A 17,116-nucleotide genomic window follows, 5' to 3' on the forward strand; every position below is an offset into this window, starting at 1 on the left:
ACAGTAAAGTGAACTATGGAGCTATAGATGTACAGTAAAGTGAACTATGACGCTACAGAAGTACAGTAAAATGAACTATGGTGCCACAGAAGTACAGTAAAGTGAACTATGCCACTACAGAAGTACAGTAAAATGAACTATGTCGCTAAAGGAGTACAGTAAACCACCACAGGCATACTTACATGTCCTTCCGTGAGTTGAGACACTGGACTCATATTTCCCACTCCATGTACTGACAATCACAGTATAGAGTCGGCCTGGCACCAGCCCACTGAACACACACTCATTCTGAGTCTTGGGGACCGTCTTGTTCTGGTGGAAGATGTTGTTGTGCTTGATGGAGACATGATAGTAGTCGAAGTCTCCGGCCGCGTGGCGCCAGTAAACCTTCAGATGGTCGTCACGAGCCATGTGTGTGGCCGTAGGGTTCAACACTGTGGAGGGTTCTAGAGCAGAGAACCGGGGAATAATGTGAAACCAACTGCAAACACCTCCATCACAGTAACTACACCTGGACAAAACTGCTTATGAATCTCCTCACGTGTGCGCCCCTGAACCACGGTGTGGTTTTCAAACTCTCCACTGCGGCTGGCGATGGAGATGCTGTAGAGACGTCCAGACACCAGAGACTTGAACACACACTCTGTGCTGAGCTTAGACACAGTGAGGGTGTGAACGGTTCTCTCCTGGTCTCTCAGAGTCACAGAGTAGTTGTCCACGTCTCCTTCAGCGGCTCTCCACGACACACTGAGGAAGTCCATGCGCCCGTTGTTGCTCACCGTCACGTCTCTCACAGCGGCTGGAACTGAACACACACACACACACACACACAACATGAAACCTTCACTGCGAAATACGGGCAGAGCTTTATTCAATTCACAAAGAAACATATAATCATGATGGCTGGTAGTGCTTTATTTGTTCAGTATGTGTGTTTTCAATATCATTACATATAAATATTGTCTGGCTAAGGGAGAGGGAACCAAACAAAAAAAAAAATTAAAAGTGAATATGTAGTTGTAAGTTATATTAAGCCCTATTATTACAAATGCTATTGCAAACACGGCCATGAACTCCTCAGATTCATTTCCATGTTATGGATCATAAACTGTGCGATAGTGCAGTTTAATTTTGCAATCACTACTGGGAAGTTAATGATATATTTATTTTTAAAAAATGTTTTAGAGCTGCTTCACAGCTGAATTGATTTTTTTTTTTTTTAATTATTAATCAATCTTCCTGTTTATCACTGTAAAGGTGCTTTGAAACAATCTTTATTGAATAACGTATTATAGAAATAAAGGTGACTTTACCTATAAATTACATTTTCAGATTTATATAATTGTTTATATAACTTAATAATGCATTTATTTATTTATAAATAAGATAAAGATGCAATGTTCAGGAGTATCAGTGTCTAAACTCTGAAGACTCTGAATAAGTCAGTGATTGTTCGCTCAGAAGAGAACAACATCCTCCCTCCACAACAACATTCCCTGCAGGAAGTCACACACACACACACACACACACACACATGACCTCCACATATTCAAGGCTTCCTGAACATTCCAGGAGCATTCCTGCAGCTCCAGAGAAGAGTGTGTGTGAAGTCCAGCGTACCTGTGTCGTCCTTCAAGAAAACCCCACTGACATTCTGAAGAAACTATTGTGATGTTGTCATGTGTTCGTATGTGTATGTGTGTGTGTGTGCGTCCATCAGCCATGGTCTGGCGTGAGAGGGCGCTGCTGAGCGCAGTGGTGTGTGTGTGTGTGCGTGTGTGTGTGTGTGTGAGGGCACCTGTGCGTCCATCAGCCATGGTCTGGCGTGAGAGGGCGCTGCTGAGCGCAGTGGTGTGTGTGTGTGTGAGGGCACCTGTGCGTCCATCAGCCATGGTCTGCCGTGAGAGGGCGCTGCTGAGCGCAGTGGTGTGTGTGTGTGTGTGTGTGTGTGTGTGTGTGTGAGGGCACCTGTGCGTCCATCAGCCATGGTCTGGCGTGAGAGGGCGCTGCTGAGCGCAGTGGTGTGTGTGTGTGTGTGTGTGAGGGCACCTGTGCGTCCATCAGCCATGGTCTGCCGTGAGAGGGCGCTGCTGAGCGCAGTGGTGTGTGTGTGTGTGTGTGTGTGTGTGTGTGTGTGTGAGGGCACCTGTGCGTCCATCAGCCATGGTCTGGCGTGAGAGGGCGCTGCTGAGCGCAGTGGTGTGTGTGTGTGTGTGTGTGAGGGCACCTGTGCGTCCATCAGCCATGGTCTGGCGTGAGAGGGCGCTGCTGAGCGCAGTGGTGTGTGTGTGTGTGTGTGTGTGTGTGTGAGGGCACCTGTGCGTCCATCAGCCACGGTCTGGCGTGAGAGGGCGCTGCTGAGCGCAGTGGTGTGTGTGTGTGTGTGTGTGAGGGCACCTGTGCGTCCATCAGCCATGGTCTGCCGTGAGAGGGCGCTGCTGAGCGCAGTGGTGTGTGTGTGTGTGTGTGTGTGTGTGTGTGTGAGGGCACCTGTGCGTCCATCAGCCACGGTCTGGCGTGAGAGGGCGCTGCTGAGCGCAGTGGTGTGTGTGTGTGTGTGTGTGAGGGCACCTGTGCGTCCATCAGCCACGGTCTGGCGTGAGAGGGCGCTGCTGAGCGCAGTGGTGTGTGTGTGTGTGTGTGTGTGCGTGTGTGTGTGTGTGTGTGTGTGTGTGTGTGAGGGCACCTGTGCGTCCATCAGCCACGGTCTGGCGTGAGAGGGCGCTGCTGAGCGCAGTGGTGTGTGTGTGTGTGTGTGTGTGTGAGGGCACCTGTGCGTCCATCAGCCACGGTCTGGCGTGAGAGGGCGCTGCTGAGCGCAGTGGTGTGTGTGTGTATGTGTGTGTGTGCGTGTGTGTGTGTGTGTGTGTGTGTGTGTGTGTGTGTGTGTGTGTGTGTGTGTGTGTGAGGGCACCTGTGCGTCCATCAGCCACGGTCTGGCGTGAGAGGGCGCTGCTGAGCGCAGTGGTGTGTGTGTGTGTGTGTGAGGGCACCTGTGCGTCCATCAGCCACGGTCTGGCGTGAGAGGGCGCCGCTGAGCGCAGTGGTGTGTGTGTGTGAGGGCACCTGTGCGTCCATCAGCCATGGTCTGGCATGAGAGGGCGCTGCTGAGCGCAGTGGTGTGTGTGTGTGTGTGTGAGGGCACCTGTGCGTCCATCAGCCATGGTCTGGCATGAGAGGGCGCTGCTGAGCGCAGTGGTGTGTGTGTGTGTGTGTGAGGGCACCTGTGCGTCCATCAGCCACGGTCTGGCGTGAGAGGGCGCCGCTGAGCGCAGTGGTGTGTGTGTGTGTGTGTGTGTGAGGGCACCTGTGCGTCCATCAGCCACGGTCTGGCGTGAGAGGGCGCTGCTGAGCGCAGTGGTGTGTGTGTGTGTGTGTGTGTGTGGGCACCTGTGCGTCCATCAGCCACGGTCTGGCGTGAGAGGGCGCTGCTGAGCGCAGTGGTCACCACTGTCCTGTAGAGGGCGCCACACCTCAGGCCCTGGAAGTGGACGGAGCTGACGTTGGGCGGCACGCTCTCGTTCTTCATGACCACGCTGTCGTGGATGAGGAGCACGCGGTACAGATCCGCCTCTCCGACCGCCGCGTCCCAGCGCACCTGCAGCGCGTCTGTGCGGCCCTGATTACTGACCCGCAGATGTGTGACCTGTGCAGGCACTGAACACACACATCACACTTCATCGGTGAACACACACATCACACTTCATCACTTTCTTCTTCACAGTGAAAAGTAACACTTCCGAAATCTCTGTGTAAACAATGAGTGACGTACACGTGCGAGAGATCACTTCCGGCGCTTGCGCAGACCGAAGCGCCGGCGCCCTCAGATCACTTGGACGTAGCTGTGTTTACAAGAGGTAAAAACTATATAAATACTGTTCGTTTTCTCACACAAACCGCTCGTTTCGTGTCTTAGGCCATCAATGTGTACTTACATTTACGAGTCATTAAATCATGTTTAATTTGGACTTCTCTGTGCTGCTCTTTGAGGTGGTGACCATAGACCTGCATTATATGACTGACAGACAAGAACGGTTTGACCTAAAAATATCAAAATTGAAACGACTGCGGAAACAAAGACACCTACATCTTGGATGCCCTTGAGGTAAGCTAAAACACACCAAAAATTAATTTCAAAGTGAACTATCCCTTTAATGCACAGATCCATTACACTGATACTGTTACACATGCGCTGTCTTTCTCGTCCGTATAATTAACTTAAGGCATAACAGACTATGGGCTCTATCTTGCACTCGGCGCAAATTACTTTGTACACTGACGCATGTATCATTAAGTTGGCTTGTGAAAGCCAACTTACTGAAATCCTATTTAAACTTATTAAGTTGGCTTGTGAAAGCCAACTTACTGAAATCCTATTTAAACTTATTAGTGGTGCTTGCCTATGGCGAAGCAACACTATTGTTATCTCACATACTTATTATTCTTCTTCTTCTTCTTATTAGTGGTGCTTGCCTATGGCAAAGCAACACTAGTGTTATTGTGCAAACTTATTAGTGGTGCTTGCCTATGGCGAAGCAACACTATTGTTATCTCACATACTTATTATTAGTGGTGCTTGCCTATGGCGAAGCAACACTATTGTTATCTCACATACTTATTATTCTTATTCTTCTTATTAGTGGTGCTTGCCTATGGCGAAGCAACACTATTGTTATCTCACATACTTATTATTCTTATTAGTGGTGCTTGCCTATGGCAAAGCAACACTAGTGTTATTGTGCATACTTATTATTCTTCTTCTTCTTATTCTTCTTATTCTTCTGGCCACTTTTTGACGCGCTACTCCTCCCGCAGTTTTTGTCACAGACCCATGAATGAGGTGTCAAAACGTGCGGCCTGTTCGGGAATGGTGTGCTATGACTTTTCTAAGGGATCGGGGGTACGATGTTCGCCCCAGGGGCGAAAAACCGGCCGAAAAATCCCATAGACTTAACATTGCGTCAAACTTTGACGAGTCGTAGCTCGGAACGAGGATGTCGCAGAAACGTGAAATTTACCACATTTAAAGAGGCTGACAGGCTCTGTAAGAATATACCACACAATGGGGTAAAAGTTGCACCCCTGTGGGGCAGGAGCTGCCCAAAGTTGCCCCATTGACTTACTATGGTGTAGGACGGCCCATGAAATGGGCCGTCCTACACCATAGAAACCGCTTTTATATTGAACATAACTCTGGATCACAGTGTCGTAGAGACAAAGGGGCGGGCTCATTTTACTCAGACGGCCAATCAGTCTCTCAGGATCATTGTGAAGCTATCTAGCCACGCCCTAGCAACCATTTAGAGCTCCTTAGCAACAAGTTCCATAGACTTCCATTGAAACAGATCAAAGGGATATCTCAGAATATAAGAGTCATAGAAACATGAGGGTGGGCTCGTTTGACTCGGGGCAGCAAACAGCCAATCCTGAATCACCTCAACACTTACTGGCCACGCCCTAGCAACCATTGTCGAGCACCTTAGCAACCAAAATCCAAAGAGGAATATCGTCCATTCTGAATGTCACAGAGGCACGGGAGTTGGTTTATATCATTCATACTGACAAGCAGCCTTTGGAGTTTCATGATTGGCAGCTGCCAAGCCACTCCCTAGCAACCAAACAAGGTACCCTAGCAACCATTTTGCAAGACCTATATCTCTGCATCAAAACATCGTATAGAGATGGGGGTTGGTTTATACATTCACATTGACTTTGGAGCTTCATGATTGGCAGCTGCCAAGCCACTCCCTAGCAACCAAACAGAGTACCCTAGCAACCGTTTTGCAAGACCAATATCTCTGCATCAGAACATCGTATAGAGATGGGGGTTGGCTCTTTTGACTCATGCTAGCAAACAGGACTTGCTACATGCTAAACATGCTAGCTGTGAATAGCTACATGCTAATATTGATTAGCTAAGTGCTAAATCATGCCATGAACATTATAAAAACTCTATAGTAACCAAATGTGAACACTACCAACCACCTAGTAACACCATAGCAACCATCCAGAATACCATAGCAACCACCTAAAACACCCTAGCAACCACCCAAAACACCCTAGCAACCGCCTAGCAACACCATAGCAACCACCCAGAATACCCTAGCAACCACCTAGCAACCACCCAGAACACCCTAGCAACCGCCTAGCAACACCCTAGCAACCACTCAGAACACCCTAGCAACCACCTAGCAACACCCTAGCAACCACCCAGAACACCCTAGCAACCGCCTAGCAACACCCTAGCAACCACCCAGAACACCCTAGCAACCACCTAGCAACACCCTAGCAACCACCCAAAACACCCTAGCAACCACCTAGCAACCCCCTAGCAACCACCCAGAACACCCTAGCAACCGCCTAGCAACACCCTAGCAACCACTCAGAACACCCTAGCAACCACCTAGCAACACCCTAGCAACCACCCAGAACACCCTAGCAACCGCCTAGCAACACCCTAGCAACCACCCAGAACACCCTAGCAACCACCTAGCAACACCCTAGCAACCACCCAAAACACCCTAGCAACCACCTAGCAACCCCCTAGCAACCACCCAGAACACCCTAGCAACCGCCTAGCAACACCCTAGCAACCACCCAGAACACCCTAGCAACCACCTAGCAACACCCTAGCAACCACCCAGAACACCCTAGCAACCGCCTAGCAACACCCTAGCAACCATCCAGAACACCCTAGCAACCCCCTAGCAACACCCTAGCAACCACCCAGAACACCCTAGCAACCGCCTAGCAACCACCCAAAACACCTTAGCAACCACCCAGAACACCCTAGCAACCGCCTAGCAACCACCCAAAACACCTTAGCAACCACCCAAAACACCCTAGCAACCGCCTAGCAACACCATAGCAACCACCCAGAATACCCTAGCAACCGCCTAGCAACACCCTAGCAACCACCCAGAATACCCTAGCAACCGCCTAGCAACACCCTAGCAACCACCCAGAATACCCTAGCAACCACCTAGCAACACCATAGCAACTACCCAGAATACCCTAGCAACTGCATAGCAACACCCTAGCAACCACCCAGAACACCCTAGCAACCGCCTAGCAACACCATAGCAACCACCCAGAATACCCTAGCAACTGCATAGCAACACCCTAGCAACCACCCAGAACACCCTAGCAACCGCCTAGCAACACCATAGCAACCAACCAGAATACCCTAGCAACTGCCTAGCAACACCATAGCAACTAACCAGAACACCCTAGCAACTGCCTAGCAACACCCTAGCAACCACCCATAACACCCTAGCAACGCCTAGCAACACCCTAGCAACCACCCAGAATACCCTAGCAACCACCTAGCAACACCATAGCAACTACCCAGAACATCCTAGCAACCGAGCGGCGAGTTTTGCCACTGCAAGCACCACTTCACATTTTCTTCTGGAAATGTACATTCTAGTGTTGTGATTACTATTCACCTAGACAAAACTTCGGCACGCTACTCCTCCCGCACCTTTTGTCGTAGACCCATGACTGAGGTGTCAAATCGACCGGTTCATTGAGGAGAGGTGTGCTATGACTTTTCTAAGCGATCGGTTGTACGATGTTCGTCCGGCGGGCGAATAAATCGGCCAAAAAAAGTCCCATAGACTTAACATTGGCACAACATTTGTGAGATCATATCTTTTCACCAGAAGGTCATAGAGACTTGGGGTTGGGCTCTTTTGACTCGGCCTATCAAGAAGCCAATAAGTAGTGATATAACAACTTCATAGCCGTTCCCTAGCAACCACTTAGGGCACCCTAGCAACCATAAAACTATATTTCCAAGGCATATTTCAGCTCCAGAAAATAGTAGAAACATGGAGTTTGGCTTTTTTGACTCAGACTGTCAACTAGTCTTTAAATATCATCTCATAAACTGTATAAGCACACCATAGCAACCATATAGGGTACCCTAGTAACCATACAAACACATGAATAAGCCATGTCTCAGCTCCACAATATCATACAGACATGGTTGTTGGCTCGTATGCAATCATGTACAACACTCTAGCAACCGAGCGGCGAGTTTTGCCACTGCAAGCACCACTTCACATTTTCTTCTGGAAATGTACATTCTAGTTATTATTATTCTTCTGGCCACTTTTTGACGCGCTACTCCTCCCGCAGTTTTTGTCACAGACCCATGAATGAGGTGTCAAAACGTGCGGCCTGTTCGGGAATGGTGTGCTATGACTTTTCTAAGAGATCGGGGGTACGATGGTCGCCCCAGGGGCGAAAAACGGCCCAAAAAAATCCCATAGACTTAACATTGCGAAAAACTTTGACGAGTCGTAGCTCGGAACGAGGATGTCGCAGAAACGTGAAATTTGCCACATTTGAAGAGGCTGACAGGCTCTGTAAGAACATACCACACAATGGGGTAAAAGTTGCACCCCTGAGGGGCAGGAGGGGCCCAAAGTTGCCCCATTGACTTACTATGGTGTAGGACGGCCCATGAAATGGGCCGTCCTACACCATAGAAACCGCTTTTGTATTGAACATAACTCTGGATCACAGTGTCATAGAGACAAGAGGGCGGGCTCATTTTACTCAGACAACCAATCAGTCTCTCAGGATCATTGTGAAGCTATCAAGCCACGCCCTAGCAACCATTTAGAGCTCCTTAGCAACAAGTTCCATAGACTTCCATTGAAAGAGATCAAAGGGATATCTCAGGATATAAGTGTCATAGAAACATGAGGGTGGGCTCGTTTGACTCGGGCCAGCAAACAGCCAATCCTGAATCACCTCAACACTTACTGGCCACGCCCTAGCAACCATTGTCGAGCACCTTAGCAACCAAAATCCAAAAAGGGATATCTTCCATTCTGAATGTCACAAAGGCGTGGGAGTTGGTTTATATCATTCATACTGACAAGCAGCCTTTGGAGTTTCATGATAGGCAGCTGCCAAGCCACTCCCTAGCAACCAAACAGAGTACCCTAGCAACCATTTTGCAAGACCTATATCTCTGCATCAAAACATCGTATATAGATGGGGGTTGGTTTATACATTCACATTGACTTTGGAGCTTCATGATTGGCAGCTGCCAAGCCACTCCCTAGCAACCAAACAGAGTACCCTAGCAACCGTTTTGCAAGACCGATATCTCTGCATCAGAACATCGTATAGAGATGGGGGTTGGCTCTTTTGACTCATGCTAGCAAACAGGACTTGCTACATGCTACACATGCTAGCGGTGAGTAGCTACATGCTAATATCGATTAGCTAAGCGCTAAATCATGCCAATAAAATGCTACAAACTCAACAGTAACCATCTTTGACAACTACCAACCACCTAGTAACACCATAGCAACCACCCAGATTACCCTAGCAACACCCTAGCAACCACCCAGAACACCCTAGCAACTGCCTAGCAACGCCCTAGCAACCACCCAGAACAACCTTGCAACCGCCTAGCAACCACCCAGGACACCCTAGCAACCACCTAGCAACGCCCTAGCAACCACCCAGATTACCCTAGCAACCGCCTAGCAACGCCCTAGCAACCACCCTGAATACCATAGCAACCGACTAGTGACACCCTAGCAACCACCTAGAACACCATAGCAACCGCCTAGCAACCACCCAGAACACCATAGCAACCAACCACAATACCCTAGCAACCAACCAGACCACCCTTGCAACCACCTAGCAACGCCCTAGCAACCACCCAAAACACCCTAGCAACCACCCAGAATACCCTAGCAACCGCCTAGCAACGCCCTAGCATGATGCTAACATGATGCTAGAAACATGCTAATCATGCTAGCAACTAGCTACAAACATGCTAGCAACAGGCTAATCATGCTAGCATCAAGCTAGCAACATGCTAATCATGCTAGTAACATGCTAGCAACATGCTAATCATGCTAGCAATATGCTAGCAACATGCTAATCATGCTAGCATGATGCTAGCAAAATGCTAGCACCATGCTAAACATGCTAGCATCATGCTAGCAACATGCTAAACATGCTAGCATGATGCTAGCAATATGCTAATCATGCTAGCAACATGCTAGCAACATGCTAATCATGCTATTATCATGCTAGCAATATGCTAATAATGCTACCATGATGCTAGCAACATGCTAATCATGTTAGCAACATGCTAGCAACATGCTAATCATGCTAGCATCATGCTAGCAACATGCTAATCATGCTAGCATGATGTTAGCAACATGCTAATCATGCTAACATCTTGGTAAAAACTAGCTAACCGCACGCTAGCAACCGAGCGGCGAGTTTTGCCACTGCAAGCACCACTTCACATTTTCTTCTGGAAATGTACATTCTAGTTCTTATTCTTATTAGTGGTGCTTGCCTATGGCAAAGCAACACTAGTGTTATTGTGCATACTTATTATTCTTATTCTTCTTATTCTTCTTATTCTTCTTCTTATTCTTCTGGCCACTTTTTGACGCGCTACTCCTCCCGCAGTTTTTGTCACAGACCCATGAATGAGGTGTCAAAACGTGCGGCCTGTTCGGGAATGGTGTGCTATGACTTTTATAAGGGATCGGGGGTACGATGTTCGCCCCAGGGGCGAAAAACCGGCCGAAAAATCCCATAGACTTAACATTGCGTCAAACTTTGACGAGTCGTAGCTCGGAACGAGGATGTCGCAGAAACGTGTAATTTACCACATTTGAAGAGGCTGACAGGCTCTGTAAGAATATACCACACAATGGGGTAAAAGTTGCACCCCTGTGGGGCAGGAGCTGCCCAAATTTGCCCCATTGACTTACTATGGTGTAGGACGGCCCATGAAATGGGCCGTCCTACACCATAGAAACCGCTTTTATATTGAACATAACTCTGGATCACAGTGTCGTAGAGACAAAGGGGCGGGCTCATTTTACTCAGATGACCAATCAGTCTCTCAGGATCATTGTTAAGCTTTTAAGCCACGCCCTAGCAACCATTTAGAGCACCTTAGCAACAAGTTCCATAGACTTCCATTGAAAGAGATGGAAGGGATATCTCCGGATAGAAGTGTCATAGAAACACGAGGGTGGTCTCGTTTGACTCGGGGTAGCAAACAGCCAATCATGAATGACCTCAACACTTCCTAGCCACGCCCTAGCAACCATTGTCGAGCACCTTAGCAACCAAAATCCAAAGAGGGATATCTTCCATTCTGAATGTCACAGAGGCATGGGAGTTGGTTTATATCATTTATACTGACAAGCAGCCTTTGGAGTTTCATGATTGGCAGCTGCCAAGCCACTCCCTAGCAACCAAACATAGTACCCTAGCAACCATTTTGTAACAGCTATATCTCAGCATCAGAACATTGTATCGCGATGGGGGTTGGTTTATATCATTCATACTGACAAGCAGCCTTTGGAGTTTCATGATTGGCAGCTGCCAAGCCACTCCCTAGCAACCAAACAGAGTACCCTAGCAACCATTTTGTAACAGCTATATCTCAGCATCAGAACATTGTATCGCGATGGGGGTTGGGTCTTTTGACTCATGTTAACACACAGGACTTTCAACATGCTAAACATGCTAGCTGTGAATAGCTACATGCTAATATCGATTAGTTAAGTGCTAAATGATGCTAGCAACATGCTAATCTTGCTAGTATCTGGCTACAAACATGCTAGCAAACATGCTAATCATGCTAGCATGATGCTAGGAACATGCTAATCATGCTAGCATGATGCTAGCAACATGCTAATCATGCTAGCATGATGCTAGCAACATGCTAATCATGCTAGCATGATGCTAGCAACATGCTAATCATGCTAGCATGATGCTAGCAACATGCTAATCATGCTAACATGATGCTAGCAACATGCTAATCATGCTAGCATCTAACTACAAACATGCTAACAAACATGCTAATCATGCTAGCATGATGCTAGCAACATGCTAATCATGCTAGCATGATGCTAGCAACATGCTAATCATGCTAGCATGATGCTAGCAACATGCTAATCATGCTAGCATGATGCTAGCAACATGCTAATCATGCTAGCATGATGCTAGAAACATGCTAATCATGCTAGCATGATGCTAGCAACATGCTAATCATGCTAGCATGATGCTAGAAACATGCTAATCATGCTAGCATGATGCTAGCAACATGCTAATCATGCTAGCATCTAGCTACAAACATGCTAATCATGCTAGCATGATGCTAGCAACATGCTAATCATGCTAGCATGATGCTAGCAACATGCTAAACATGCTAGCATGATGCTAGAAACATGCTAATCATGCTAGCATGATGCTAGAAACATGCTAATCATGCTAGCAACCATATAGAGTACCCTAGTAACCATACAAACACATGAATAAGCCATATCTCAGCACCAGAATATCGTACAGACATGGTTCTTTGCTCATATGCAATCATTTACCACACCGTAGCAACCGAGCGGCGAGTTTTGCCACTGCAAGCACCACTTCACATTTTCTTCTGGAAATGTACATTCTAGTATTGTGATTACTATTCACCTAGACAAAACTTCGGCACGCTACTCCTCCCGCACCTTTTGTCATAGACCCATGAATGAGGTATCAAATCGACCGGTTCATTGAGGAGAGGTGTGCTATGTCTTTTCTAAGCGATCGGTTGTACGATGATCGTCCGGCGGGCGATAAATTGGACAAAAAAAGTCCCATAGACTTAACATTGGCACAAAATTGTGAGATCATATCTTTTGACCAGAAGGTCATAGAGACTTGGGGTTGGGCTCTTTTGACTCGGCCTATCAAGCAGCCAATAAGTAGTGACACAATAACTTCATATTCGCGCCCTAGCAACCACTTAGGGCACCCTAGCAACCATAAAACAACATATTCAAGCCATTATCTCAGCTCCAGAAAATAGAAGAAACATGGAGTTTGCCTTTTTTGACTTAGACTGTCAACTAGTCTTTAAATATCATCTCATAAACTGTATAAGCACACCATAGCAACCATATAGAGTACCCTAGTAACCATACAAACACATGAATAAGCCATATCTCAGCACCAGAACATCGTACAGAGATGGTTGTTGGCTCGTATGCAATAATGTACCACACTCTAGCAACCGAGCAGCGACTTTTGCCACTGCAAGCACCACTTCACATTTTCTTCTGGAAATGTACGTTCTAGTATTGTGATTACTATTCACCTAGACAAAACTTCGGCACGCTACTCCTCCCGCACGTTTTGTCACAGACCCATGAATGAGGTGTCAAAACGTGCGGCCTGTTCGGGAATGGTGTGCTATGACTTTTCTAAGAGATCGGGTGTACGATGTTCGCACAGCGGACGAAAAAGCGGCCAAAAAAGTCCCATTGACTTAACATTGCGGAATTTTCAAAAATTTAAATCCCAACTGTCATTTTCACACAGACACAAAAGGGCCTGACAGCCCTGCTGTCAGGCAGACCTCTCTCTCTCCCTAGGAGGATTTATTTTATCAAGCAGCCAATAAGTAATGGCCCTAAATCTTCAAAGCCACACCATAGCAACCAGTTACAGCACCCTAGCAACCGTGGGTGATAGGCACGAGGCCGCAGGCCTCGTGCCATACTAAATAACTCTATAAAAACTCTATAAAACTCTATAAAAACTCCAAATAAAAACTCCACAGTAATTATCTGTTAAAAAATACACGCCGACATCACACACCCCTGATTGAGGCGTCAAATTGTGCGGATTATTGAGGAGAGGTGTGGTATGATTTTTCTTAGCGATCAGGGGTACGGTGTTCGCCCCAGGGGCAAATCATTGGGTAAAAAAGTCCCATAGACTTAACATTGGCACAAAATTTGTGAGATCATATCTTTTGACTAGAAGGTCATAGAGACTTGGGGTTGGGCTCTTTTGACTCAGCTTATGAAGCAGCCAATAAGTAGGGACATAACAACTTCATGGCCACGCCCTAGCAACCACTTATGCCACCCTAGCAACCATAAAACTACATTTCTAAGTCATTTTTCAGCTCCAGAAAATGGTAGAAACATGGAGTTTGGCTTTTTTGACTCAGACTGTCAACTAGTCTTTAAATATCATCTCATAAACTGTATAAGCACACCATAGCAACCATATAGAGTACCCTAGTAACCACCTGAACACACGAATAAGCCATATCTCAGCACCAGAACATCGTACAGACATGGTTGTTGGCTCGTTTGCAATAATGTGCCACACTCTAGCAACCGAGCGGCGAGTTTTGCCACTGCAAGCACCACTTCACATTTTCTTCTGGAAATGTACATTCTAGTTCTTATTCTTATTCTTCTGGCCACTTTTTGACGCGCTACTCCTCCCGCAGTTTTTGTCACAGACCCATGAATGAGGTGTCAAAACGTGCGGCCTGTTCGGGAATGGTGTGCTATGACTTTTATAAGCGATCGGGGGTACGATGTTCGCCCCAGGGGCGAAAAACCGGCCGAAAAATCCCATAGACTTAACATTGCGTCAAACTTTGACGAGTCGTAGGTCGGAACGAGGATGTCGCAGAAACCTGTAATTTACCACATTTGAAGAGGCTGACAGGCTCTGTAAGAACATACCACACAATGGGGTCAAAGTTGCACCCCTGGGGGGCAGGAGGGGCCCAAAGTTGCCCCATTGACTTACTATGGTGTAGGACGGCCCATGAAATGGGCCGTCCTACACCATAGAAACCGCTTTTATATTGAACATAACTCTGGATCCCAGTGTCGTAGAGACAAAGGGGCGGGCTCATTTTACTCAGACGACCAATCAGTCTCTCAGGATCATTGTTAAGCTTTTAAGCCACGCCCTAGCAACCATTTAGAGCACCTTAGCAACAAGTTCCATAGACTTCCATTGAAAGAGATGGAAGGGATATCTCCGGATAGAAGTGTCATAGAAACACGAGGGTGGTCTCGTTTGACTCGGGGTAGCAAACAGCCAATCATGAATGACCTCAACACTTCCTAGCCACGCCCTAGCAACCATTGTCGAGCACCTTAGCAACCAAAATCCAAAGAGGGATATCTTCCATTCTGAATGTCACAGAGGCATGGGAGTTGGTTTATATCATTCATACTGACAAGCAGCCTTTGGAGTTTCATGATTGGCAGCTGCCAAGCCACTCCCTAGCAACCAAACATAGTACCCTAGCAACCATTTTGTAACAGCTATATCTCAGCATCAGAACATTGTATCGCGATGGGGGTTGGTTTATATCATTCATACTGACAAGCAGCCTTTGGAGTTTCATGATTGGCAGCTGCCAAGCCACTCCCTAGCAACCAAACAGAGTACCCTAGCAACCATTTTGTAACAGCTATATCTCAGCATCAGAACATTGTATCGCGATGGGGGTTGGGTCTTTTGACTCATGTTAACACACAGGACTTTCAACATGCTAAACATGCTAGCTGTGAATAGCTACATGCTAATATCGATTAGTTAAGTGCTAAATGATGCTAGCAACATGCTAATCTTGCTAGTATCTGGCTACAAACATGCTAGCAAACATGCTAATCATGCTAGCATGATGCTAGCAACATGCTAATCATGCTAGCATGATGCTAGCAACATGCTAATCATGCTAGCATGATGCTAGAAACATGCTAATCATGCTAGCATGATGCTAGAAACATGCTAATCATGCTAGCATGATGCTAGCAACATGCTAATCATGCTAGCATAATGCTAGCAACATGCTAATCATGCTAGCATCTAGCTACAAACATGTTAGCAAACATGCTAATCATGCTAGCATGATGCTAGCAACATGCTAATCATGCTAGCATGATGCTAGCAACATGCTAATCATGCTAGCATCTAGCTACAAACATGCTAGCAAACATGCTAATCATGCTAGCATGATGCTAGCAACATGCTAATCATGCTAGCATGATGCTAGCAACATGCTAATCATGCTAGCATCTAGCTACAAACATGTTAGCAAACATGCTAATCATGCTAGCATGATGCTAGCAACATGCTAATCATGCTAGCATGATGCTAGCAATATGCTAATCATGCTAGCATGATGCTAGCAACATGCTAATCATGCTAGCATCTAGCTACAAACATGCTAGCAAACATGCTAATCATGCTAGCATGATGCTAGCAACATGCTAATCATGCTAGCAAACATGCTAATCATGCTAGCATGATGCTAGCAACATGCTAATCATGCTAGCATGATGCTAGCAACATACTAATCATGCTAGCATGATGCTAGCAACATGCTAATCATGCTAGCATGATGCAAGCAACATGCTAATCATGCTAGCATGATGCTAGAAACATGCTAATCATGCTAGCATGATGCTAAAAACATGATATTCATGCTAGCATGATGCTAGAAACATGCTAATCATGCTAGCATGATGCTAGCAACATGCTAATCATGCTAGCATGATGCTAGCAACATGCTAATCATGCTAGCATCTAGCTACAAACATGCTAGCAAACATGCTAATCATGCTAGCATGATGCTAGCAACATGCTAATCATGCTAGCATGATGCTAGCAACATGCTAATCATGCTAGCATGATGCTAGCAACATGCTAATCATGCTAGCATCATGCTAGCAACATGCTAGCAAAATGCTAATCATGCTAGCATCATGCTAGCAACATGCTAATAATGCTAACAGAATGTTAACAACATGCTAATCATGCTAGCATGATGTTAGCAACATGCTAATCATGCTAGCATCTTGGTAATAACTAGCTAACCGCACGCTAGCAACCGAGCGGCGAGTTTTGCCACTGCAAGCACCACTTCACATTTTCTTCTGGAAATGTACATTCTAGTGTTGTGATTACTATTCACCTAGACAAAACTTCGGCACGCTACTCCTCCCGCACGTTTTTTCGTAGACACATGAATGAGGTGTCAAATCGACCGGTTCATTGAGGAGAGGTGTGCTATGTCTTTTCTAAGCGATCGGTTGTACGATATTCGTCCGGCAGGCGATAAATCGGCCAAAAAAAGTCCCATAGGCTTAACATTGGCACAAAATTTGTGATATCATATCTTTTGACCAGAAGGTCATAAAGACTTGGGGTTGGGCTCTTTTGACTCGGCCTATAAAGCAGCCAATAAGTAGTGACATAATAACTTCATATTCGCCCCCTAACAACCACTTGGGGCACCCTAGCA

The 17,116-nt window shown here is 46.6% G+C and overlaps 1 protein-coding gene across 1 annotated transcript in view; it reads right to left on the reverse strand.

Annotated features, from left to right (window-relative positions):
• LOC130076138 (receptor-type tyrosine-protein phosphatase beta-like) overlaps positions 1–17,116 on the reverse strand; it is a gene marked incomplete at its 5' end in the record, with an annotated part of 203,089 nt that overhangs the window by 25,659 nt on the left and 160,314 nt on the right. Inside the window, 3 exons of the mRNA XM_056241109.1 lie at positions 183–446; positions 542–805; positions 3,391–3,657. Coding sequence (XP_056097084.1) covers positions 183–446; positions 542–805; positions 3,391–3,657 — 795 coding nt within the window. The remainder of the gene's footprint in view (positions 1–182; positions 447–541; positions 806–3,390; positions 3,658–17,116) is intronic.

This window comes from Rhinichthys klamathensis, unplaced genomic scaffold (genome assembly GCF_029890125.1).
Source record: "Rhinichthys klamathensis goyatoka isolate OS25496 unplaced genomic scaffold, OSU_Roscu_1.1 h1tg000630l_1, whole genome shotgun sequence".
Taxonomy (NCBI): domain Eukaryota; kingdom Metazoa; phylum Chordata; class Actinopteri; order Cypriniformes; family Leuciscidae; genus Rhinichthys; species Rhinichthys klamathensis.